The sequence below is a fragment of the Myxocyprinus asiaticus genome, chromosome 31 (assembly GCF_019703515.2).
Source record: "Myxocyprinus asiaticus isolate MX2 ecotype Aquarium Trade chromosome 31, UBuf_Myxa_2, whole genome shotgun sequence".
Classification (NCBI taxonomy): domain Eukaryota; kingdom Metazoa; phylum Chordata; class Actinopteri; order Cypriniformes; family Catostomidae; genus Myxocyprinus; species Myxocyprinus asiaticus.
This window is the reverse complement of record NC_059374.1, coordinates 26,481,102-26,509,063: the sequence shown is the minus strand read 5'-3', so window position 1 is coordinate 26,509,063 and position 27,962 is coordinate 26,481,102. Positions and strand designations below refer to the sequence as shown.

The 27,962-nt window shown below is 38.3% G+C and overlaps 1 protein-coding gene across 6 annotated transcripts; it reads left to right on the top strand.

Moving 5' to 3' along the window:
- Nucleotides 1-27,319, top strand: LOC127422553 (hypoxia-inducible factor 1-alpha-like). Of its 6 annotated transcripts, none has more exons than XM_051666168.1 (15): nucleotides 1-155; nucleotides 5,648-5,838; nucleotides 6,571-6,722; nucleotides 7,723-7,807; nucleotides 7,969-8,081; nucleotides 8,787-8,974; nucleotides 11,342-11,448; nucleotides 16,035-16,182; nucleotides 16,314-16,522; nucleotides 17,867-18,003; nucleotides 18,080-18,175; nucleotides 21,342-21,478; nucleotides 21,672-21,783; nucleotides 21,910-22,030; nucleotides 25,852-27,319. In XM_051666168.1, exons 1-15 carry the CDS (start codon nucleotides 133-135, stop codon nucleotides 25,929-25,931), a joined length of 1,899 nt encoding a protein of 632 aa, XP_051522128.1. In that variant the 5' UTR covers nucleotides 1-132; the 3' UTR covers nucleotides 25,932-27,319. The 6 variants fall into 6 exon arrangements, with proteins under 6 accessions (XP_051522128.1, XP_051522127.1, XP_051522126.1 ...); XM_051666167.1 differs by having other exon boundaries at nucleotides 17,843-18,003; XM_051666166.1 differs by having other exon boundaries at nucleotides 17,819-18,003.
- Nucleotides 27,320-27,962: the final 643 nt, after the last annotated feature.

Below are 27,962 nucleotides of genomic sequence, written 5' to 3'. Positions count from 1 at the left end.
TTCATACAAAGGTTTCAGTCGAACCCTCTTTAGAACTGACTGAGATAAACAACCAGCAGACGACAGTTTAGTCTACAGGCGATTCAGAGATTGGAGATACTATATTCGGTTTGCAGTGATTTCAGTGGGGCGATGGTGAACTCTTCGGGTAAAAAGTAAGGCATTTTATCTTTCTAGAGCATTTTAAAGAGGCATGGTGTGTGGAATGTATTATATAAGCAAATGTGGTAAGCGAGTAAAGCAATAAAGGGGGAAGAAGGTCCTCAGACGTCGGTCGACATATGGCCTCAAAGTGCTGTCGGTGATCAGTATTGCCATTGACTTTGGTTCATAATTGATAATGGCATTTTCTTTTAACGTCTGTTTTCATATTAGGTGTTGCTTGGATTGGAGAGAACCCAATCATTATATATATATGTATATGTGTATATAAATATGTATGTGTATATATATATATATATATATATATATATATATATATATATATATATATATATGTGTGTGTGTGTGTATATATATATATATATATATATATATATATATATATATATATGTTGGGCTATTTTAAAAGACAATAGGCCATGTCTATCAGTTTTCTTGTAGGCAGCTTGCAAACAACATTTACAATAATGTGTCTCAACTAAATATCTTTCTCTCCACAAGAGCTACTATGAACTAATGTTAGTAGTTAACTATTAACTAACTATTATTAATGTTGTTGTACCTGAGATTCAGTAAAGTCTTTAATAAAATAAAAGTGGTTCTCTAACCACATGGTTAATAAACTGCTTGAAGTGAAGGGAATGCCCTTGGTTTTGTTTGCACAAGTCAGAAGAATGATAATGTCCTTTAATGGCACTGCACCTTTGTTTTTGGAGATCATAAGCATGTACAATCTATGTCATGGGCTGTTTGTTTATTATAGTTGTTATTTTGTAGATAAACATGGTCAACACTCACATTTTCAAGTGTGCTAGTCAATGAAAATAAATGATAACAAGCTTAAGATACTGTCATTTACTGTTTAAAAACACATTTTACATTCAAATGTATTTATTTGTAAGATGGCAAAGTTGGTTATAGAAAGTGCACAAAATCGGTTGAAAATGCAAATGCACATATTTTGGATTTTGAACACTTTTAAGGTGTTTTAAAGCTTAAAACTCAGGCTAAAGGGTAAATATTGATATGATATTAGTGAAAAGTTGTTTGAATAACCAAGAAACATCAAATTTCCATCTATCTTCCATCCTCTTCTTTATCTATGCCAAAACTGTTAGTTAATTCCCTGCTGAGAAAAAAAAAAACTTAAACCAGCCTATGCTGGTCTTGGCTGGTTTTAAGCTGGTCTCCCAGTCTTTTCTATTTGGTTTAGCTGGAAAGCCAGCCGGTCTCCCAGTCTCACCACCGGAAAAGTGCTTAAAACCCCTTTAAAATCCACCAACATACCAGCTTGACCAGGCTTGTAGACCAGCTTAGGTTTTTTTTTTAAGCATGGTTCTTCTCTTTTTATGCACAAGCTCATACATTCCTTATTATTTGAAGTGTTTGAAATTTGCATCTGGTTTCATTTTGGTAAAGACAAAATCAGAAAAAAAATGTTTCTGTTTCAGTGTTCATTCATTGTCAGATCATTATGTATTCTCTACTCAACAATAGATAACCTACTGTACGTATGTGAAGTAAACACTTCCAAAATGAAGTAAATAGGTCCGAGTACATTTTGTTCTCTGTTGTCTTGATATAGCAAAGAGACTACTTGTGTTGTATCTCATTGTTGGCACAGTTCCCACGGTCTCCCCCTTCCGTCACGGTGCAAACGGACTTAGCTGAACCTCACTCACACAGACAGGAAACGTTGTATGTCTTAGCAAAGAAACTGGAGCGGGTCCAAGATCCTCAAATAATCAGCCCTGTAGAAAATAAAGATCTCATAGCATTCGCTTGACACACAAACCTTAACTGCAATCGACGATTGATGATAGTACAAATATTCTGCATATCCAAAAAGAATTCAGAGCGGAGAGAACACCATGTCCCTTCAAACGATCAACAGCGCTAGAGAAGTGAAGCTTTCGTTTGCTGAATGGATGTGCACGAGCATGCAAACTTCCTGGACCTTTTCTCAAACAAGCGGATGCTTTCAGAATCAATTGGTAGACCATATGTTTTTATTTATGGTTTAAATACTATTTTTATGGAAGTTTTGGGTACGGTTTAGTTTTTCATTTTAGTCAACACGGATTGGGACTCAACATACTTCTAAAGAAAAGGTTCGGTTTCCTGCCTGTTTTTTTGTGTACTTTGTAAACAGATGTAGAATAGCATAATGTTCAACAGTTCTTTTAACACGTCAACTTCAAGTCAGTCAGTAGTATAACATTTGAAATGAACAGTCCTCCCTACTACAGCAGCCAAAGCCTGTCATGACGCCATTAAACTGTGTGGTTCAGATCAGTTCATTTAAACGGGTTGGGAGGGTTGACATGTAACCAGAATACATAATACTCTTGGTGAATTCACAACTGTGCAAACAGCACAGAAGTTGGGCGTGACAGCCATGACGAAGCTCAAGGACACAGTGTTCCTACAATAGTTTATATTTACAATAAAGGAACTTCAGCACGAGACTGCAGGCGCTCTTTTTGAAGATTTATGATTTTAATTTTTAAGGTTTACATTAAGTTTTAATATTTATACCTAAGGTTTACACAATTTTTTTAAGGTTTACTTATATATTTTAAAGTATGTTTAAGCCACAAATGTATATAAAAAAAAGTTTACATTTGAAAATTGCACTTAATATAAATCTGGCAAATTGTTAATAATGATAAAAAAAGCACTTACTATGGAAGTGAATGGGACCAGTCCAGAAACATTAAAATATACACTGACCACGTTTACATGCACTTAAGAAAACGGTTTATTCCAGGGTTTTTGTAGTAAGCGGCATTCTGAAATGTCATGTAAACAAGAATGCCGATTTCCTTATGCCGTTTAAGGGATTAAGAGAAAGCGGTTTAACACACCCAGGATTCTCCCGGAAAACGCAGCTTATGTGGCCATGTAAACACACAAGCACCGTTCTGACAGGTTTAGAACAAGAGTGTGCATGTGCGTGAACAGACCGGATAACAAAAAATGCTATTTGTGCTCTTTTTATGTATTATTTTGGAAGGGTTTGTGGAAGGTGTTTTGTAATGGTCATTCTATGCAAGTTTCTCCCACAATGACCACCGGCTGAGAGCAGATTATAGTGTAACCTGACGTGGTCGCATGGGGCTTGAAATTGGATACTGGGGCTTGCTTCAGCTTGTCTTAAACATTTAACTTTTTGTTCTGACCTGAAACTTGTGTTGTGGCTTTCTGCTATCTTGATAAATTGTTTAATTTGCTATTACTGTACATGGTTTCATCATCATAATTAGATTAATTGTCTCCTAGCTAAAAAAGATGGACCAGTTTTTGTTATTATAAGTTCAGGTAATTGCTGGTTACAAAAGAATCATGTTTTCTGCATGTAATAAAGAATTACAAAATGTTAAAAGCTTGTTAAATTTGTTATGGGTACTTTAAACTACAAATTTGCTTTGGCAGTTTTCCATTGGCTGTTCTGTTCAAGGACTTAGCAAGGACTTTTCACTGATTGGCTTAGGTTTGATATTGGTGAACCCCCCCATATCTCACACACACACACACATGTTCATGTTTAATTCCTTTTTTTAATATAAATCTCCACTTTCAGAATGTGAAATTGTGTAAGACACTACAGCAAACGGATCTGCACACATACAGTAAGCGCAGCAAGCGTCATGTGCAGGATGTTTATTTAATTAAATCGCAGCCCTTGTGGTTTAATAATGGCACTAAGTCATATCGTGATTTCAATCTTTTTTTGATTAGCAAAATATGACATTAATAGTAGCCATTTAGCGATTTGACTTTAAAGATGCTCTCTAGTGCGGATCCAGCGACAGCAACTGACCGCTTCCAGTTTACATGCCCCGGATCGCTGCCTGCTTATCACGGACTAGACGTAACGCAGAATTCAAAAGTCAGAGGGACACCGTTTTGATGCAGGCTTATATAATGTGTGTTCCAGAGAAAGATCCATGAGCACTTCACAGGAAAAAAATCGCTGGATTTGCGTGAGTTTTGTAAGGTTCGTGAATTAAATATTTGAAAGATATCCAATCTACATATTTGTAGACTGTATATGATATAAGTTTTAGTACTATTTGCTTTTGTCATTAGACATGACCGAGAGAGACAGAGGGAGAATAAATACACGAGCACAACATCACAAGCTTGTGTGCGTTTCCTGACCCGGCAGTACTGATTAAATGAGACGTGTTGTACGCCAGTCTATTATTGTTGTAACGCTGTGGCACATAACAAAACAAAATGTCATTAGTCATTTACATGCCTCAGACACCTTCTAAACATGCAAATGTATGATTTTCGGCATGGTTGCGGCTTGCTAAACTAATCGGCGGGAAACGGGAAAATGTATCGACCAATGCCGATAATGAAAAAATGCCAGATATCGGCCGCTGTGATCTATCGGTCGACCACTAGTTTAATGCCCTGTTCTCGACCTGAATTTATGTGGTTACAAATTGTCATTTAGCCTAGATCTAGATCAGTGATGCATAACATTATGTTTATGTTTATTTTGACCAGTATCAGTCCTTATACTTTTGACCACGTGATGGTATTTTTCAGTTGGCTACACACCATTCGAGTTGATGTTTGTCTTTACTAAAGTACACAGAGCATGACGTGACTGACCACAGACTACGTGCTGACTAAACTGAAACTGGAACTGAGCTGAAGCAGACATGCTGTACACTCTTCTTTCCTGTTTACTGTACCGTAAATACAATAAAGCAATGAATCAATGCTGTTAAGCATGGTAATTAAGATCTCACAGAAAAGCCAGTTCTGTAATGTTTATCCTGATCTGACATCTAAAGGTAAAATGTTCACAAAATCTTTAAACAAAAAGTATGCCAACTCTTCATTAGGTCATTTTGGGATTTCAGAGGTCACCAAAGTTCAGTCATGTTTTAAGCACAAAGGAGGTCAGAGACTCTGAGGGAGGGAACTCTATCAGAAAGCAAGCCATGGGAGGGGGAACATGCTGTGGGACATGCTTTAATGTCATAAATGGCTCCAGAGCTCCTCTGAATGCTTCAGGCAATTGGAGGAGGGGAGCTAGAAAGCTTTTCCCCCAGTTAATTTATGAAGTTTATCTGTCTCTCATTATTTGGCAACACTAGATACACAGAGCATCAGAGCAATGGAAATACAGCTTGGAGACGTTGAAGCAACAGAGAGAAACATGTAAGAGGCGTAGAGCAAGGCATGTTTTTTCTGTTGTCTTCTTGATTTCTCTGATGGACAAAAGTAGTTTGAGAAAACAAAAGACAGAGGAGAACAGGAAACGAATTGCTTCTTTTTGCCTTTTACTAGATTTCTTCTGAAACTCCTTATGTGTGAAGAACTTGATCTTGTTGTTATTACTCTCTCTATTCTCAACGCTTAGATATTCTTTTAGCCGAGCCTGGCTGCTGTTTCATTGGCCTAAATCTCTCTCTCTCTCTCTCTCTCTCTCTCTCTCTCACTCTGGTTTCATCACAATTAGGCCCAGTTTGGAGCAGAGGAAGGTGCGTTCGCGAGATGCGGCTCGCTGTAGGAGGAGTCAAGAGACGGATGTGTTCTATGAGCTGGCCCACTCTTTACCCCTGCCACGACGTATCGCCTCCCACCTGGACAAAGCTGCCATCATGAGGGTGACGCTCAGCTATCTGCACATGAACCGCCTGATCCAGTCCGGTGGGTTCAGCTGAAATCAAGCAAGAGACTGAATGATATATAGCAGTGGTTGTCAACTCTCAACTGGTGGGTAGTAGGTCAGTTCTGAAAGGGTCACGGTCAGCAGGGACAAAATGCTAAATGCAAATAATAAAATGCAGCTAACCATATAATCTTGCATAGTTGGGATAGCAAAATGAATACGTCTCAACTTTTAAAATAGAGGAGAAAATGCTTCCCATACCTTTTTGTTGTTGATGTCAAAGCTCAAAGGCCATGCATCCAAACAAACTCAGTGTTTTGGCACTAAAGCTGGTAGAAGTTAGCAACATTAGGCAGATAGCAACATGGACCGGTTGTGAAACATCTTTGAAAACCATTAAACTATGCACACACAAAAAAAAAAACAAAAAAAAATAACAAGGGAAAAGGGAACAAAAAAGTTACAACACAAACTATATGAAATACAGGTTAAAAATAGTTTGTGCCACAATATATTCACAATATACTGTATGTGCTGTGAATTATTGACTGCCAAGATTATTAATATTTTAATTTTTTTGTTAATTTTATAAGAACAGTTTACATTCGTTTTTAGGAACTTTGTTGTACAATTTAACAATTTTGGGACTGTGTTGGGTCGCCACTTGATGTCTCCTGTAAGAGCTGTTGAGAACCACTGATATAGGAGAACCTGTTTCAATCCTTCTCCTTTGGTTAATGCTAATATTTGATTCATGTCACATCAATCAGGTTCTACCAAAACACAATCTCTTGAGGAGACCGAAAATCCCACTGATGGGTTTTATCAGCAGGCATTAGCTGGTTTTGTTATGGTGATGACCGAGGAAGGGGACATGGTCTTCCTCTCAGAGAGCGTCAGCAAATATATTGGCATAACACAGGTGAGTGCTGCCCCTACATGTTAAAGTACTTAATAAAAACCCTATGTAAATTTCAAACAGTGGTGAACTTGAAATGCGCTGGTCACAGTATTCAATTAATTGTACAGCAACATGTGGGGTCCCACTTTATATTAGATGTCTTTAACTACTATGTACTAACATTAACACACATGCAATACAATGCACGTCTTGTGTAACTACATGTTGTTCTGCAAAATTCTCACAAGATTCACATTTGCTGCTACTGAGGTTAAGGTACGGATAGGGTTAGGTTAAGGGTTAGGTTTAGGGGTAAGGTTAACTGTGTAACTATAGATGTAATTAAATGTAGGTACTTTAAATGTAAGTATTATTATGTACATAATAATTACATTGTATCATATGCTTAAGTACATAGTAGTTAAGTACATCTAATATAAAGTGAGTCCACATGTGGTCTGAAATTAGTGTCCCTGTGGATGTCTCCTCTGTTATTGGGCACAATGTTCATGTTATGTGTGTCACCAGACCCTCTTAGAATAGGTCAGTTCCTGAGGGTACACATCGCAGTCTACTGTGTGTTCTATAATCAGCTAGGAGGTAATGATGTATTTTTGTAGTTTACCATTGAGTCATGCTAGTTTAGTAGATAGACTGACAGATTGGTTGTCTGATTAATTCAGTAAATATGACATTTATTATTGTTGTTTTTTATTCACTAAAACGCATTTATGCGTTAAGTTTTCGTAATTGTTTGATGCTTGAGTGAAGGCATCTGAAGAATGGTGGTGGTTTGATGGAAAGGGCATGAAATCCCATACACATGACCTACACTAACATTCTTTGAACAGCAATTATAAATAGTTGTATACAGTATCTATTCTAGTTAAGGCAGTAAGGCTATCACCATGTTCAGGTGACTCATTCCTGAGAGTCATTCAAGTGTGTGTGTGTCAGTGATATGGTTTTGAAGGTATGTTGTTATTTTTTAATGCCTGATTATTTTTGTTGTGTTGTACAGCTGGAGCTGCTAGGACAGAGTGTGTATGAGTTTGTTCATCCCTGTGATCAAGAAGAATTGCGAGACATCCTCACCACTAGACCAGGTAAAAAAAAAAAAAAAACTTACTAGCACAAGACTTTCACTGGTTCAGTCAGTCATTGACCTCTAAGTGAATATCCAACTACTTATTGAGCTCCGTACGATGTTTGTTATGTTGATGAACAAGTTTGAGACTTAACAGAACAATTGCTTTTTCATCCTCAGGACTGTTGAAGAAAAAGACAGAAAAGTTGACCGAACATAATTTCTTCCTTCGTATGAAGAGCACTCTCACGCACACAGGAAGAACCGTTAATATCAAGTCTGCCAACTGGAAGGTATACATAAACTACATTGGCATAAATCATGGGCTGTTTGCCTTTATTTGGACAGTCAGGGGAGATGACAAATGTTAGGAGGGGGTGTAGAATCATGAAATGACACAAGCAATATTCATGCAATGTGTTGGAGCAAACCTGCTAGGCAACACCTCGGGCTAAAATCGTTTTATTTTTACAAAACATTTGTTGGTGTGGCAAGGTTTAATCAATACTGGTGTAGGACCTCCTTTGCTATTTTTACATGCAACACATGTTAACTCATCTTTAGAGGGCGTAGATGGCTCTGAGGGGTATGCAGGACTGTATCAGCATTACCACCTACCCTCAGCTTGGCTCTTTGTTTAGTTATGTGGTCAAGTCCCATAAGTACATTAATCAGGACACAAATATGCACAAGGCAGGCATACAACATTATTCAGTGCCAAGATAAGAGGCACCGGTCCAGCTTGACCGCTTCCAGATTAGTTTGCACGTTATGTTGCGCAAGAGTGTGTTTGCATCTCTGTCATCTCTATTATGGTGAGAAACAAACAGTCTGTACAAAACTTGATTAGGTTGTTGAACTCAAAAAAAATACAGACATATCAGTTGTTTTATTTTTTATAATTAAAAATGTTTTGTTTGTTAGATTTATTAAAACTGCAGAGACATCTACGCTGGTTACTTTTTTTTCTTTAAAATTTTTGCATTTTCTTTTCCCAGGTCCTTCATTGCACAGGACATTTACAGACTCTCAGCAGTGAGGATGAGAGTTCGCCCCCTGGTGGCAGCTTCCTGACATTGCTGTGCGAGCCCATTCCCCACCCCTCCAGTGTTGAGTTCCCGCTAGATAGCAGCACATTCCTCACACGCCATAACATGGACCTGACTTTCACACAGTGTGATGGGCGGTGAGACCATAAATTCACGTTCATACATATTTCCTTAGGTGAACACGCATACATACTTTGCTCCTACATACTGAAAGGCTGCTATAAGTTAAAGATGAAGTGTGTACTTTAATGTCTGCCCCACTAGCTTCACCAAAGAGTTTTCAGACAGTTTTCCTGAACACTCCTCCCTGCCTTCCATTGGTCAGACAAATAGTCCTGCCCCAAACTCATGCTATTGTTGCTGTGTCAGGATGCCCAAACAAACAGAGCAATTTTAGAAATTCAAATAGCTTAATAGCTTTAGAGTGTTGTTTACATATTGTAGGAAACTCAACCTACAAATGGCTTACTTATAGTTGGCTCTGCATATTAAGCTAGGATAGAGAAAGTGTTTTAACATTGAAAAAATTACATACTTCACCTTTAAAATACAGTTGTGTCCAAAAATATTGGCACCCTTGGTAAATATGAACCGAGAAGGATGTGAAAAATGTCTTTGTTTATCCTTTTGATCTTTCATTCAAAATATTCACAGAAATCTCAACTTTAATTGAAGGAAACTAATTGAAGAGCGGGGGGATCTCATAATTAAATATTTTTCTCCAAAACACATTTGCCACAATTATTGGCACCCCTAGGAATTCTTATGAGTAAAATATATCTGAAGTATATTCTAATACATGTTTTACACCTGGGTGACTAGAAACATGAAATTGTTCAGCCATGACTTCCTGTTTCACAGGGGTACAAATATGAGGTAACACACAAGCCAAATTCCCTTAGTCATCCATCACAATGGGTAAGACCAAAGAATAAAGTTATGATGTGCGGCAAAAGGTTGTTGAGCTTCACAAAATGGGAAATGGCTATAAGAAAATAGGTAAAGCATTGAAAACATCCATTTCCACCATCAGGGCAATAATTAAGAAGTTCCAATCAACTGGAGATGTTAAGAATCGGCCTTGTTTCCACACACGGTGTGGAGGATTGTTCGACTGGCCAAAATTTTTCCAAGGATCACAGCTGGAGAATTGCAGAAATTAGATGGGTCTTGGGGTCAGAAAGTCTCCAAAACTACAATCAGATGTCATCTACATCACAACAATTTGTTTGGGAGGCTTTCAAGAAAAAAGCCTCTGTTCTCATTCAACAACAAACTCAAGTGTCTTCAGTTTGCCAGACACTACTGGAACTTCAAATGGGACAGGGTTCTATTGTCAGATAAAACAAAAATAAAACTTTTTGGCAGCAAACACCAGAGATGGGTTTGGCGCACAGAGAGGTAGCCATATGGAAAAGTACCTCATGTCCACTGTTAAATATGGTGGTGAGTCTTTAATGTTGTGGCTCTGTTTTTATGGCAGAGGTCCTGGACATCTTGTTCGGATACATGGACTCTATCATTTACCAACTGATAAAAAAATCAAAACCTGACTGCCTCTGCCAGGAAGCCTAAAATGGACCCTGGTTGGATCTTCTAGCAGGACAATGATCCAAAGCACACAAAAATCAACACAAAAATGGTTCACTGACCTGAACCCCATAGAAAACCTGTGGGGTGAACTGAAGATGAGAGTCCACCAGCGTGGAATTTGAAGGATCTGAAGAGATTCAGGATGGAGCAATGGTCTCAGATCCCTTGCCATGTGTTCTCCAACCTCATTAGGCATTGTAGGAGAAGACTCAGAGCTGTTATCTTGGCAAAGGGAGGTTGCACAAAATATTGAATAAAAGGGTGCCAATAATTGTGTTACACATATATTTGACAAAAGATATTTGTTTTTTGATAACTTTTGTATATGCAATTGTTTGATATCCATTAGGGATATATTTTTGTGAATATTTTGAATGAAAGATCAAAAGGATAAACAATAAAGACATATTTTTCACAGCCTTTGCTCATATTTACCAAGGGTTCCAATATTTTTGGCCACAACTGTATATCTCAAGACAGCATAGTGCCAGATAACCCAAGTAGGTCAACTCAGTTTCTCTATATAAGAGCACACTCGGTTCACAACTGAGCTGTAACGTAATCTACCTAAACCAACACACGGATAACATCACTCAGGGCTGCATGAGCCTGGAAAACATTTTATACTCATTGGCCGTTTTTGAAGTTTAGAGTGTGCAAGTGTGTGCTTGTGCACGTATGACAGTTAAAGACAGATTTCATTCAGGGTGTGCCAAAACCTGCGACTCAGGTTTCCTGCTCTTTACTCACTGCTTGTAATTAGAGCATGAGATATTAATAGTATCTCACCATTGGGGTTGAATGCATTACAACAATCACATTTTCGTCAGTAAAGATCTTCATAAACAACATTTGAAATAGATGCAAATATAAATTAATTCAAGTGTTGATCGTTTGCTTTGTGTCCACAGAGTCACTGAGCTTGTTGGATACGAACCAGATGATCTGATTGGCCAGTCAGCCTACGAGTTTTACCACGCCCTTGATTTTGATCATGTGACCAGTAGTTTACACATCTGTAAGTATTCTTTCCCCCGATTCATTCTATTCTTTAACAAAGTTAACTCTCTCTCTTTCTCTCTGTCTGACTCTGTAGCATGAGACTAACTGTCAATTAATTTAGTCATAATCCTGACTCCAAGACTATTTTAACCATAGTGTTGCCATCCCCTGCTGTTTTCTTTTTGAATAAAAACTTGCCATTGGCATACTGGAGAAGACATGAATATGCAGTCTTTCTGAACTTTCACATTTGTTACAATAAGCTTTTCAATATTATTTGTAACTAGGGTTGGCAACTTTCTACCAGCCAAACACGGGACATTCCAGCTCTAAATACGGGATTTTTTTTCCAGCAGTGTTCTGACTTGAGATGCTGCGCAATGGATAAAGAGGTCCACCTAGGGCTTGTTTACATAGATTTTTTTTTTTTTTTTTAAACACCGCGAACGGACACAAAAATGCTTTAAATGAAAACTGCTTTAATACAACAAAGAATCACATTTCTATCTGTTTTCACTTTTAATAAACACTACTATTTGCCAAATAACGAAGCTGCAATCAATGGAGAAAGACAATATTTTTTTTGTCTAACGCTTTTTTTTTTTTAAAGCTCAATGAACTGGCTTTCTGTTTAAAATGCGGTCTATAAACTGATGACGCACAGTGTTTCCCCTAAGATTTTTTCAGCAGCGGTGCTGTTGTGCGTGCGTCCATGAGCCCACAACACCTGAAATGTATTAACGTGCGTTGGTGGAGGAATGGCTTAAAACGGGTGTCAAACTCAATTTCAGCCTGGGCCATATCAGGGTTTATTTGTGCCCTTAAAGGGCCGGTTGAAAATGTGGCACCAGCACCTGCTTTGAATTGCACACGCAATTACCAGTAATATTGCATATTTTGTGCATTGAAATGCACATTTGACAGTACAGCACTGATTTTGAGGTTGGGATGCTGATGAAAATAATGATATTAACAACAGTAACATCTGTGGAAAAAATGAACACCTAATTTTTATAAATTGAAATATTCTGACAGTGTGACTAAGTTGGGTCTTTTTTATAGATTCCTTTCATCAGGCTCCTACTAATTAAACTACAGTCATCTCTTGGAATTTCTGAAGGCAAACAAAACAATCAGAGAGCATAACAAGTGAACAGATTTTACACAGAAAGAAAAACTGATAGCTTGGTCCATAATAACTATGAAAATTTAACATAGTTCTTTAATAATATCCATAGTTTTAACAATGATATTTGTGGGGGCCTGGGTAGCTTAGTGGTAAAGACGCTGGCTACCACCCCTGGAGTTCGCTAGTTCGAATCCCAGGGCGTGCTGAGTGACTCTAGCCAGGTCTCCTAAGCAAACAAATTGGCCTGGTTGCAAGGGAGGGTAGAGTCACATGAGGTAACCTTCTCATGGTCACTCTAATGTGATTTGTTCTCAGTGGGGTGCGTGGTGAGTTAAGCATGGATGGTGTGAAGCCTCCAAACGCGCTATGTCTCCATGGCAACGCGCTCAACAAGCCACGTAATAAGATGCGCGGGTCGGTCTCAGACGCGGAGGCAGCTGGGATTCGTCCTCCGCCACCCGGATTGTGGCTATGCGACCACGACGCGACCATGAGGACTTAAAAGCACATTGGGAATTGGGCATTCCAAATTAGGTGAAAAAGGGGAAAAATCAAAAAAATAAAATAAATAATGATATTTGTAATAAGACCATGGTAACCATAGGTAAAATCATGCATGGCTCCTCACTACCATGATTAGTAACTATGGTTTCTATTTAAAGAACTATGGCATAATAGTCTAAATACATTTAGAAATTTTTCTGCCACAACTACCATAGGTAATACAGTACAGTTAGTGTTTCTGCAGTAAATCCATGGTACATTTTTGTATGCATAGTGTTGAGAATTGAAAAGCCTTCTAATTTATGTTTTTTCCTGTTTTCTTTGTCAGTGCCATTTAGAATGTGAGGGCTGTTTGTTTTAAATTAGTTTAATCACTGAGACATAAGAGTTTTGCAACAAACAATTCTGTACCGCATTCAAATGGGTTTCGCAATCCCCGCCGCGCATCTCACTGTTTCACAAGCGCGTTTAAGATGGTCTGTTCAGAGTAGTCCATGAATTACTGCACCTGATCTACGCTCGCTCTGCTCTATCCATTGAACAGTGTTGATAAATGGTCCGTGTAGCACTGTCATTCCGCTTTTGAAGCGAGCAAAATGCACTCCAAAACATAATAGGCTTGTTCAAGTTGCCAAACGCCTCCCCTTGAAAGTAGACGAGAGTAGGCGACTGCAGTCAGAGCAGGAGTGAAATAAGTGCTGTCAAGTCAGACAATTCTCACTTCTCATAGTGGATCAGACACCTTCGGGATCACGGGATTCACGTTCATGCGCTGTTGCTTCTTCTGTTTTATTGGCAGATCGCAACATAACAGTGATAACCGCCACCTGTTGTTATGCGCTGTTGCTGATCAAGTGGATATCATTTAAATTCTGTTTCTTTAAAAAGGAAATAAATATAATGAAAGACACTCAATGTACATGTTATTTAATTTCCCCCATTAGACGTGTCTTTTCATCCATTTTAAGTTTAATAAAGACACATATTATAGATATTTCAGAAATATGATAACAATCACATATCCCATACAAAGATCACACTGTCAGAGTGTTGGGAATATTCACATATAATTTATACACATAAAACACGATATTAGAGATTAAAAAAAATCAAACATTCATCACGGATGTTTAAGCCAATGAGCATTAAGCTGTGTTGTCTGCTAGTCGTTTTCCATCATGCCTTTATTCAGCAACTACACCGCCTGGCACAGCCGCCTCGCCATCGTGAGTTTTTTGGTATACGTCAGCATGACATCATAGCAAGTCGGACCACACTCGGACACATTTCTAACCAGCGTGCACCTCGCGGTGATCGGTGTTGCGCAGATTTTGCTCATCTTGAACAAGCCTAATGTTAAGATGACAGGGTAAGGCTCATTAATATTTATGAGGAAAACGCTGACTGATTGGTCAGCGAGACATGAGCTCATGGGCCACATTAAATGAGTTTGGCACATGTGTTATGCAGTGACGTCACTGAGTATGCGCATCTATTTGTGTGTGTGTGTGTGTGTGCATGTGGTGGGGTCTCTTTCACAGTGTAGAAAGCACACAGTTGACTGGGGCTGGACAGCATTACATTGCGTCAAGAATATTAAATGAACCTTGTGAAATATAATAACGCCGCTCATAATTTAGCAGTGGCGCTGAGCCACTGCAAAATGCATATAGGGGAAACACTGGACCGTATATGACTAATGTGTTAAAAATAATATATATCACTAAAAATGTATTTGGCCTTCCAGGGCCAATGTCTTAGTTCTACTATTGGTACTGTTTTAAGCAATCATGCATTATAATAGAGAAAACGCTTAACATTACAGTGTCGTTGTTTTGGCTGTAAATACTGTTTATCACAAGGGAAATTTTAATTTGAGCATTTTAACTAAACCTGTACTGTACTAAAAGTGCTGAAGTTTTTTCTCACAGTCTCCCAGAACGAGCTCTGACATATGCTATGCAATGTAATGTCATGTCAATAGTAGGTGCGTTTACTGGTGTTTTGGAATCACAATGGTGAGAATCAATTATCATGCACCCGAATGCTATATGTTTAACAAAATTCTGCTGCTTCTGACAGAAAACATGCACTAGTTGTCATTTATCTTTTTCCCCACTTCTGTCAAGTGTGGCACCCGTGTAACAGCTGATATCTTACACACTCATGTGAAAGGTCTGTGTTTCAGGTCAATTTTTCTCGGTTTGTAAAATGTTCTCCGCAGTTTGGGTGTGACAAACAGCATCCCATACTGATTTCATACGGAACACAATTTTGTTCCCTTAAATACGGAACGATTCTGTATTATACGGGATGATTTGCCACCCTATTTGTAACAAAATTCATAAAACAAAACAAATACACTGCCTGGCCCAAAGAAAAAAGTTAGTATGCATACTCTAATATTTCGTTGGACCGCCTTTAGCTTTGATTACGGTGCGCATTCGTCGTGGCATTGTTTCGACAACCTTATGCAACGTCACAACATTTATTTCCCTCCAGAGTTGCACTTTTTTTGGCCGAGATCTTGTATTGATGATGGGAGAGTCAAACCACTCTGTAAACTCTTCTCCAGCACATCCCAAAGACTTTCAATGGAGTTAATGTCAGGACTCTGTGGTGGCCAATTCATGAGTGAAAATTATTCCTCATGCTCCCTGAACCACTCTTTCACAATTTGAGCCGGATGTATCTTGGCATTGTCGTTGGCACACCACGGGATACGTCTTCCGACATGGTTGTTTAAGAAACGAGAAGCTACACATTGCCTCAGTTAGGGTTTAAAGAATTGTTGCCAGCTGAAACATATTAATCACTGCAACAATGATCCAATCATAGGCACTTAACTATCTGCTTATTTAAATCCAAAATTTTTTTTTTTTGGCCAGGCAGTGTTAAATGTTTAAAATGTTAAAATAAAATGACATTAATTTGTTACAATAAACATCATCGGTCCTTTTTATTGACAGTGTTCTCCAAAGGCCAGGTGTGCACCAGTCATTACCGCTTCCTGGCTAAGAATGGAGGCTTCGTCTGGACTGAGACCCAAGCCACTGTCCTCTACAACAGCAGGACCTCTCAGCCTGAAGCTGTGGTCTGCCTCAACTTTATTCTCAGGTAACACAAACTGGCTCAGTTTGATGTATATTTCTTGTTTTCTTTTTGCTAATCAAAAGATTTTCTAATCAATAGATTTTTTTTTTCTTTTGTAGTGAGTGAGAAGTAACTTCTTTCTCTCTCTTTGGCAGTGGGGTGGAACAGGCAGATGTTGTGTTCTCATTAGAACAGACCAGTGATAAACCAAAGCCCAAAGCTGTGAAGCTGAGCCTGTTTGAAGAAGAGGACTCGGACATGGAGGTGAGCAGTACTGCTAAGCTCTTCCTCCAGATGAAGAAGAATCCCGAGGAATTACTGCAGCTGGCACCCCACTCTGGAGACACCATCATTTCCCTGACAGGTACTTGCAGTCAAAATTGCATCAAGCTCATAACTTTTTACAAAGCATAAGCATTTGTGATTTCTTAAAGGTGCACTTTGTTATCTTTTGGGTATGTTGCGCTGACACTTAATGCCGCATCATGCAAGAGCAAACATTTTCAGTTACCGATGCCATTGATGTGCTATTTGCAGTCAGTCATGATTAATTTAATTGGAATAAAAAACGTCTGATTACATGGAATATCAAGATAAAGCGAGTAATATTCGACTGGTGATATGATCTCGACATGGTGTCACTCCTAAATGTGCACCCAGCACCATATGAAGAATAAAGCAGCTTTTAAGGGCCCTACTTTAAGAGTGCTATGCCTTAATCGCAGTGCTCTGTGATACATCAGATGTGCAAAGTCAGTGGGCATGGCCATGAAGTTGTGATTATTTTTGTGTAGGTGCAAGTGGGTTTGGCAAAATCACGCTTGCAAAGTGCTAATGGGCTGGGTCAAGTGCAATTTTTGTCTGAGGTTCTTGCATCATCTGCATCCTATTATATATGTCAAGCAACAATTATATAAATTAAGACAGCCCATTCATAGAATTTAGTAGTGTAAATGGGCTGTATGCAATGCATCCTCTGCTCTGTGACTGTATTTTTGCCTGCGTTGCTCCGGGGTGTGATGTATATTTTATGTTTTCTGTCAGCCTATCTAGGACTGTTGGCTCTTGTCCTGCTCGCCCGTGTCTCACCTACTTGAAATATGCTTTGGTTCTCTCCCATTATTAATTGGTTTTTAATGTATATTTGTTATATATTTCTCTGTTGTTGTTTTTTTTAGTCATTGAGCGGCATGATACAAAATAAACGTATTATTATTATTATTATTATTATTATTATTGTTATTAATAATTGTATTGATCTACTAATGCACAAATCATGGCTAGTTTTAAAAGGTATTGATCGCTCTTTAATATCGTCTGCTGGTGGAATCCCATACTGCAAATGCAAGAACTTATTTTGACTTTGCGCCGAGATAAGACTTTGCAAAATAGCAAATTGCGCTTTGCGCCACTTCATTAACACCCACTGATAGCACGAACACTCCCATCCATGTCCACTTGGATTTTTTACATTTTAAAAAAAAAAAAAAAAATACTATTCTACTGTTCCTATTTCTTTCTATTTAAAGGTTTAGCAATTAGCAAAAATTCTTGACTGTCTTAATCTAAAATAACACTTACTAGTGTTGTGTATTGTTGCAGGTTGTTGAATCTTGCTGATTCTTGCATAAATCTATAAAATGTTTTATGTCATTCACAGAGGGTGTGGATTTGTCATTCACAGAGGGTGTGGATTTGTCATTCACAGAGGGTGTGGATTTGTCATTTGGCCGTCCAACTAGTCTCAACGGTATCCCAGAATGCCCTCAGGACTTCTGTACACCTGAACTCCGCCAGCTCCTTTCTCCAATATTCGACAAACCTTCCAATTCCCCACCCGCTGCGGTGAGCATAAGAGTCTGTTGATTTTTGTTGGATTGTTTTAAATGGTTTAACTGACAACAAGGATTTGTTTGTTTAGAGCCCTGCTGAAGAGCTGCCTATGGAGATGGATGGGGTGGAGAAGTTCTTTGCCCTTAAACCTGAGGAAAGCATAACGATGAAAGGCCAGACAGAGGTACTAAAAAAAATGTGTATATATGAAAATATATTTAAGCAATGTCACACAAGCGTGAATATCTGCACAGCTTTTATTGAGTTGTAGGCATGAGGCCACTGGCTGAGCTAACCTATGTTTCAGACAAAATTTGGCCAGTAAGTTATTATTGTTCCTTTCTCCGCCAATGGCAATTGTTTCAAAAGAAGCTTGCACCAAGGAACCCACAGACTGAAAGTCTGAATGCCGCAAATGCATACTACATAATACATACACTGATCAGCCACAACATTAAAGCCACCTGCCTAATATTGTGTAGGTCCCCCTCGTGCCGCCAAAACTGTGCCAACCCACATTTCAGAATGCTATTCTATTCCTCTCACCACAGTTGTACAGGGTGGTTATCTGAGTTACTGTAGATTTTGTCAGTTCGAATGAGTCTGGCCATTCTCGGTTGACCTCTCTCATCAACAAAGCGTTTCCAGGGGGCCTGGGTAGCTCACCGAGTAAAGATGCTGACTACCACCCCTGGAGTCGTGAGTTCGAATCCAGGGCGTGCTGAGTGACTCCAGCCAGGTCTCCTGGGGTAACCTCCTCGTGGTCCCTATAATGTGTGGTTCTCACTCTTGGTGGGGTGCGTGGATGCTGCGGAGAATAGCGTGAAGCCTCCACACGCACTACGTCTCCGCGGTAACGCGCTCAACAAGCTACGTAATGCGCGGATTGACGGCCTTGGACGCGGAGGGAACTGAGACTCTTCCTCCGCCACCCTGATTGAGGCGAGTCACTACGCCACCACAAGGACTTAGAGCGCATTGGGAATTGGGTATTACAAATTGGGGGAGAAAAGGGGTGAAAAAAAAGGCATTTCCAGAACTGCCCTACTGCTGCCACTTTTGGCAGAATTCTGAGTAAATTCAAGAGACTGTTGTGCGTAAAAATCCCAGGAGATCAGCAGTTACAGAAATACTCAAACCAGCCCATCTGGCACCAACAATCTAATCAGCCAATTGTGTGGCTGCAGTGCATAAAATCATGCAGATACGGGTCAAGAGCTTCAGTTAATGTTCACATCAACCATTAGAATGGGGAAAAAATGTGATCTCAGGGATTTGGATCGTGGCATGATTGTTGGTGCCAGACAGCTGGTTTGAGTATTTCTGTAACTGCTGATCTCCTGGGATTTTCACACACAACATTCTCTAGAATTTACTCAGAATGATGCCAAAAACAAAAAAACACCCAGTGAGCGGCAGTTCTGTGGACAGGAATGCCTTGTTGATAAGAGAGGTCAACAGAGAATGTCCAGACTGGTTCGAACTGACAAAGCCTACAGTAAGTCCGATAACCGCTCTGTACAATTGTGTTTAGAAAAATATGCGGGTTGGCGCCGTTTCGGCAGCACAAGGGGGACCTACAGTTGACATCTACAAGTTTACATACACTTAGGTTGAAGTCATTAAAACTCAGTTTTTAACCACTCCACAGATTTAATATTAGCCAACTATAGTTTGGCAAGTCGTTTAGGACATCTACTTTGTGCATGACACAAGTAATTTTTCCATAAATTGTTTACAGACAGATTGTTTCACTTTTAATTGACTATATCACAATTCCAGTGGGTCAGAAGTTTGCATACACTAAGTATTTAGTGCCTTTAAGCAGCTTGGAAAATTCCAGAAAATGATGTCAAGCCTTTAGACAGTTAGCTTCTGATAGGAGGTGTACTGAATTGGAGGTGTACCTCTGGATGTATTTTATGACCTACCTTCAAACTCTGTGCCTCTTTGCTTGACATCATGGGAAAATCAAAAGAAATCAGCCAAGACCTCGGAAAAACAATTGTGGACCTCCACAAGTCTGGTTCATCCTTGGGAGCAATTTCCAAATGCCTGAAGGTACCATGTTCATCTGTACAAACAATAGTGCGCAAGTATAAACATCATGGGACCACTTAGCCATCATACCGCTCAGGAATTCTGTCTCCTAGAGATGAATGTAGTTTGGTGTGAAAAGTGCAAATAAATCCCAGAACAACAGCAAAGGACCTTGTGAAGATGCTGGAGGAAACAGGTAGACAAGTATCTATATCCACAGTAAAACGAGTCCTATATCGACATAACCTGAAAGGCTGCTCAGCAAGGAAGAAGCCACTGCTTCAAAACCACCATAAAAAAGCCAGACTACAGTTTGCAAGTGCACATGGGGACAAAGATTTTACTTTTTGGAGAAATGTCCTCTGGTCTGATGAAACAAAAATTGAACTGTTTGGCCATAATGACCATTGTTATGTTTAGAGAAAAAAGGGTGAGGCTTGCAAGCCGAAGAACACCATCCCAACCGTGAAGCATGGGGGTGGCAGCATCATGTTGTGGGGGTGCTTTGCTGCAGGAGGGACTGGTGCACTTCACAAAATATATGGCATCATGAGGAAGGAAAATTATGTGTATATATTGAAGCAACATCTCAAGACATCAGCCAGAAAGTTAAAGCTCGGTCGCAAATGGGTCTTCCCAATGGACAATGACCCCAAGCATACCTCCAAAGTTGTGGAAAAATGGCTTGAGGACAACAAAGTCAAGGTATTGGAGTGGCCATCACAAAGCCCTGACCTCAATCCGATAGAAAATTTGTGGGCAGAACTGAAAAAGCGTGTGCGAGCAAGGAGGTCTAAAAACCTGACTCGGTTACACCAGTTCAGTCTGGAGGAATGGGCCAAATTTCCAGCAACTTATTATGAGAAGCTTGTGGAAGGCTACCCAAAATGTTTAAACAATTTAAAGGCAATGCTACCAAATACTAACAAAGTGTATGTAAACTTCTGACCCACTGGGAATGTGATGAAAGAAATAAAAGCTGAAATAAATAATTCTCTCTACTATTATTCTGACATTTCACATTCTTAAAATAAAGTAGTGATCCTAACTGACCTATGACAGGGAATGTTTTCTACGATTAAATGTCAGGAATTGTGGAAAACAGAGTTTAAATGTATTTGGCTAAGGTGTATGTAAACTTCTGAATTCAACTATACACAATATTAAGCAGGTGGTTTTAATGTTGGGCTGATCTGTGTAAATAATGCAGTTTTTACATTTTAAAAATTAGAATTTTGAGTGATCTCAATGTTCTGAGAAGTTAAAGTTTTAGAGACACCATGTGTCTTCTCTCTCTCATTTTCTGCCAGAATATGGATGAGCTTGATCTGGACATGCTGGCTCCATATATCTCCATGGATGATGACTTCCAGTTGACCTTCCTGCCCCAGTGTCCTGAGACCGTTACATCTTCTCTAGAAATTCAAACCAACACTTCAAGGAAACGGTAGGCTGATGAACAGGCTTTCAGTTGATCACTGGGAGCTACTGTTTGTGTATTATCTTTTAAAATACACAGTTAACTGAGTGCAGGTGGCAATTTTTTAACATTTCTCAAAATATGAGAACTATTGAAGAGCAGCGAGCAGGACTTAAAGATCTGGCATATTTAATGTCCCACTTTGGGTCCTCCACAACAGATGTCTAGAAGACAAGGAAGAGGATGACATTCCTGCTCTGGCTGCCAAGTGGGAGAAGAGAGAGATGAGTAGCTCCATAGAGAAACAGCTTTTGCTCAGCCACACCTTGCTGGTAAGTATTAAGGACAAATCTGCCACTTTTGGACCAGCTCTAAATGCAGCTTTTGCTTTTTAAACTTTACTTGCAGAAAAACTTCTTAGACCATATGTTTCAGTATGTGATTTATTTATTTTGCAGAATGGCCTGGCCGATAGTGATGGTTCAGAAGAGTTTGAGTCGCCATCTCAAAAGCAAAGTCAGCTTTTGACCGACAGAGACCCTTTGCTGGGGGCGGCTCAGGCTTTGTGTGATACAGCAGGTAGACAACTAATGGGAAATTTGTCTTTTTGTTGTTGTTACATGATGGTAGTGCGTTTTCAACATTCATTAAAGCATTGAAAGTCAACATGAATCCAAATTTACCCTACTTGCATTCTTAAAGGAATATTCTGGGTTCAATACAAGTTAAGCTTAATCAGCAGCATTTGTGGCATAATGATGATTACCACATAAAATAAATTTCGACTTGTCCCATCATTTTTAAAAAAAGCAACAGTGAGGCACTAACCATGGAAGTGAATGGGGCCAATCCATAAATGTTAAAATACTCACTGTTTCAAAAATATATTCACAAGAAGTAAAAAAAATTGTGTTAACATGATCTTAGTGTGATAAATTCACTTACTACTAGGCTTGGAATCGATGCCTTTTTCACGCATCGATAATCGGAAGATTTTTCCAAAAATTATCAATATATATATATATATATATATATATATATTGGGATTTTTCAGAAATAAATTGGGCTGCTCGTTGCACAGTTGTCTTTTCAAAAAAAATTCTCAATACAACTTTGGTCAAGTGTGAGCAGCATGGTAAATTAAAGGGACAACAGATGTGTCTGGCGAACGACATGGCATGTTCTAAAATTCGAAATAATTATTTTCTACGAAGGTACGCATACACCACCAACTCTCAGCGTCAAAATTCTGAAGTGCCATGGAGCACAACTCGCATAGTTTTCCATAAAATTCGACCTAAATTGTTATCAAAGAACAAAGATTATTTACTCTAGCCATCACTGGGTGATATATTATGTAAATGTACACTGATCAGCCACAACATTAAAACCACCTGCCTAATATTGTGAAGGTCCCCCTCATGCCGCCAAAACAGCGTCAACCTATTCTTCTCACCACAACTGTACAGAGTGGTTATCTGAGTTACCGTAGACTTTGTCAGTTCGAACCATTCTCTGTTGACTGCTCTGATCATCAAGGCATTTCCGTCCACAGAACTGCTGCTCACTGGATGTTTTTGTTTTTGGCACCATTTGGAGTAAACCAACAATCATGCCATGCTCCAAATCACTAAGATAAAATTTTTTCCCCATTCTGATGGTTGATGTGAACATTAACTGAAGCTCCTGACCTGTATCTGCATGATTTTATGCACTGCAGCCACACGATTGGCTGATTTAGATAATTGCATGGATGATTGTTGGTGCCAGATGGGCTGGTTTGAGTATTTCTGTAACTGCTGATCTCCTGGGATTTTCACACAACAGTCTCTAGAATTTACTCAGAATGGTACCAAAAACAAAAAACATCCAGTGAGCAGCAGTTCTGTGGATGGAAACACCTTGTTGATGAGAGAGGTCAACAGAGAATGGCCTGACTGGTTCGAACTGACAAAGTCTACAATAACTCAGATAACCTCTCTGTAGAATTATGGTGAGAAGAAAATCATATTTTCACAATTGTGGTGAGAGGAATAGCATCTCAGAATGCTATTCTGAGATGCGGGTTGGCGCTGTTTTGGCGGCACGAGGGGGACTTACACAATATTAGGTAGGTGGTTTTAATGTTGTGGCTGATCGGTGTATATAGCCTAGTCAGTCGGCCGATATTGGCCAGATATATCGGTATCGGCGTATATTTTACCGAAATGAAAACTTTTTTCAGAACATATAATGCAGAAAACAATGCTTTAGAATTGGTGTCATAGCGTAGTTTGTCCAGCAGAGCACGCTCCGACTCCATTGTTTACAGAGCTGAGCTGACGGTGGCTCTGCAGACAGGGCGGAGTTCAGCGGTGTCTTCTCGGTAAGTTGCTAACTAGTTTGTGAAATACATACTGGAAAGTTAATAAACAATGACCCCATAATTTTCCCTTTTCAATATAACTAATATAACATTAACCTTGTCCCTGACAACCATGTCACTCATGTCTGTTTGCTGTTAGCCAGCTATAGTTTGTCAGTGCAGTCAGTAATGTAGCAGATTGAAAGGTAAACATCAGAGCATCTTTTTGCAGCTCAGCAGACAACAGTGCGGTGGTGGATTGTGTCTGTTGAGTGTTGATTTCACGCTATATTGTTACCTAGTTGGTGACACAATGCTGGAAAGTAAAATAAACAACATCCGTCTTTTACTCTCCGTGACAACGAGCTTATAGCTAACTAGATAAGCACATAGCTACTTTCATTGTTTGTCAGCTGAGTGGAAGCTAATGAGTAAACATGTATTCACCAAACTGTTTTGTTCAGGATTCACAGTTTGGTACCCCCTTCAACCGAACAATTCCAGTCGTTGCATTTATAAAAAGTAATATTTAGAAGTCTGGTTTTCCACCATTGAAAGTATCCCCTGAACTTGTATAGCAGAATATGGTGTAACACCGCTGCTGCTGTTTATCTCTTATCTCGGCAGTATTAATATAGTCAGCATTTGACTGATACTAAACAGTAATGATGTTTATTAAACTATTTATTGTATTTTTATTTATTCTTTATTTTCTCAATGTTCATTTCTAGAAATTGTTGACAATGTATAATAATAATGTCAAATATTCTTTGATAAAAATTTTTGTTTAAGAAAGCAGCCTTCTGAGTACCTTTGCATAGTCATATCGGTGCAAAATCGATGCACCGATATGACCCTGCACTCTGACCCCAGCTTAGCTGGGATATGTGAAAAAAAAGAATTTCACTGTATATGTGCAAATGTATAATGTGTGATAAATACAATTATAAAAAAAAATATAATTATAAAAAAATCGGTGAACTTGGAACACTTAGAAAATGTTTGTTTTCATTCCAGCTCAAAAATTAAATATATTGACCACCATATCGGTAATCGGTGAATTTTCCCTCTCTAAAATTGGTATATCACCCTCTTGTGGTCTCCCAATGTTATTACGCCAGACTGTTAAACAGAGGCCAAGAAAGCATGTAAATTAGGCTTCTAATTTAAATGTCGGCTAATTTGAATATATTGATGCCTCAAAAAAATATTGATAAAATAATGTGCCAATCAATAATAGATATATCGATATTTTATGACATCCCTACCTACTAACCTTTTCTGTGAAAAGTCCAAGTTTACAACTTCATTGCCATGATGATGTAATGCCGTAAACCCTGTAATCCCACAAAAACAACGATTCATACAACTTTACAACTTAAATAATACACTGATTTTAACAGAAGAAATTATTTAAGTGCTTTAGAAAATTATACGCTTCCCATTTCTGCCTTTTTCAAACCCTCAATTTGGCCCCATTCACTTCCATTTGGCCTTCCATTGTAAGTGTCTCACTGTAACCTCGATATTTGCTCTTTTTTTTTTTTTTTTTTTTTATAAAGAAAAGAACAGATGAGTCTAAATACATTTTTGTGGTAATCAACATTATGCCACAAATGCTGTCGATTTGAGCTTTATTTGTATTGAACCTGGAATATTCCTTTTAATACATGTTTCTGGTTTATTGTGCACAATTCGTTCGATGACATTATTCCAAAGGAAAAAAATGTTTACCTATGTAATCTTTTATTAAAATATATGTAATAACCTTGTCACTAATCCCACTTATTTTTCAACCATGTGGCTCCATTCTGGAATGTAACACCCACTTTTCACTCCAATTAATTCACAATGGATAACATTAATATCCCTTTTCTCTCAGAAATATGTCCGATCGTGGAAATGAAATGGGTTGCGAATGCTGTTTCATGTTGACTTGAACAAATCAGGATCTTTGCTATTTTAAAAGCTTTTCATGATGTGTACAAAGATAAGGTTAATTGTTATTTAAAGCCAACACATCTATTAACTGATTTGTTTTATTTTATATTAACAGCGCTAATGAGGAACACCTTCTTTTCACGCCCACCTGATTTATTGAGGCCAGTTGCTGATACCATGTCATCCCTTACTTGAGGAGGAGACGATACAGATTACCACACAGCTTTCAACAAGTATAGTGACTGGTTACAGGGAGGAAAATGAATAATCCACATACTCTTCACACTCAACATGTATCAGTGTAACATGTATAACATAAAGTGATGATTTACGCACACAAGGATAATTGGCCTAAATATTCTGTATACTATATACTCATACTTTTTTTTTCTTAACTGATTCTTCAGCAAAAAGTGTAGTCGAAATAGACCCTTGTTTGTAACCTAACAGAATTAAAGTAACGTAGTCAAATAAAACCACTGGGTATGGGATCTGCCCCATCCTCGGCAGAGATCTTGATTTTAGAATGGACATAGTTAGAGGTTAGCAGCATTTCTAAACATAATTTTGGTGCTCTGATCACCATTTGTCTTCAGCCATTAGGTTTGAATTCATCCAAAGCACAACTGTGGCCAAAGGAGTTTAAAATCGAAGATAAACTGGTCAGGATATGTTGGGAATAGAGTTAACACACTGTACCACACTTAGCCTTAGTCGAAATCTATAATTCTAGAAACCTTCAAGCATAACCTAACTTCACTGTAAGTTTATCTGAAAGATTTTACTATACACCTTTACCTCTACTTTACCAACTGATTTCTTTCAAAAATGAGTGGTTCTGTCTGTTAGAATTGTGGGTGCGAGCGGAAAAGGGCTTACTATAAGTGAATGTAATCATGCTCTCAAGTTAATGGATAATTCATTGAGGCCATAGCTGACAAACGCAACAAATACTCTTTGACATCTTTTTATAAAGCATTTTATATACTTGCAAGTGAATCTATACTTATGTGTCTTTTGGTGTTCAACTACAAATATTAATGTTTTCTGTTCTTGTTTCACTTTGAATTTGTCTAACAATTACTTCTGTAATGGTTTTCAAAGAGGTTGTGGTGGTTATGCTGAAAGCCTTATGTAATGTCTTTTGAACCCTACGGTGACATGCTAACACGGCAGATGTATTGATCAGTCAATTAAAAGGATTGCAGTAAATGATCATCTTTGGTCTCTACATTTTTATCTTGTTTGATGATATTACAGTCTGTTTCAAGATCATCATTTTGGAACATTTAAGGAACATTATTTTTAAATGGTGACAAAGATCACCATTGTGGTGCTTTTATTTTTTTCAGTTGACTGTGAATCAAATATGTTCCCCTGATTTCTGTAGGCAGTACAGATGTGATTCAAGGGGCCTTATTCAAATGGTGTTACATAAAAAGACACATGCCTTTCTCAAATGGCTAACTGTTCTTTGAATACTCCATAGATGTTCTGTATATTACCTTGTGTATTTTTGAATTTATTTCCTATGTACCTTTAACTTGTATTGACTGATACAGAAATAAAACATGTTAAATGCATCCAAGAGAGCTTTGTCCTGTTGTAACCATACAATGAATATTATGGACATAAAAACATCCTGCCAAACACAGGATAATTTTTAATTCAAGGTCAGTCAGGGTCTAATCCTTGATAATTTTAAAGCTTTACTTGTTTTTCACAAATGGTTTTAAGCCATTGTTCATTTGACGCACAACTCTATTTATTGCGTAATAGTTTTGTACTCTAAATAGATGGACATGCTTATCTAAAGGTTTAGAAATAGCTGTTGCCATCAGTTGCTATTGTCTGATGACAAAATTACCAATGTTCAATTGCCATAAAAAAAAATAACTAACTAAATAAAAATACCATCAACACATATCCAATAAGAACATTTGGGCTCAATACAAGTTAAGCTCAACTGACAGCATTTGTGGCATAATGCTTCCTTTAAAAAAAAAAAAAGATAAAAAGCAAAAATGGAGGTTACAGTGAGGCACTTACAATGGTAGTGAATGGGGCCAATTTCTGGAGAGTTTAAAGGCAGAAATGTGAAGATTATAAATCTTATAAAAGCACTTACATTAATTCTCATGTTAAAACTTTTTTTGTGTGATTATAGGGTTGACGGCATTATATTGTCACAATATTAGTTAAAATTGGCTATAACTACACAAAAGG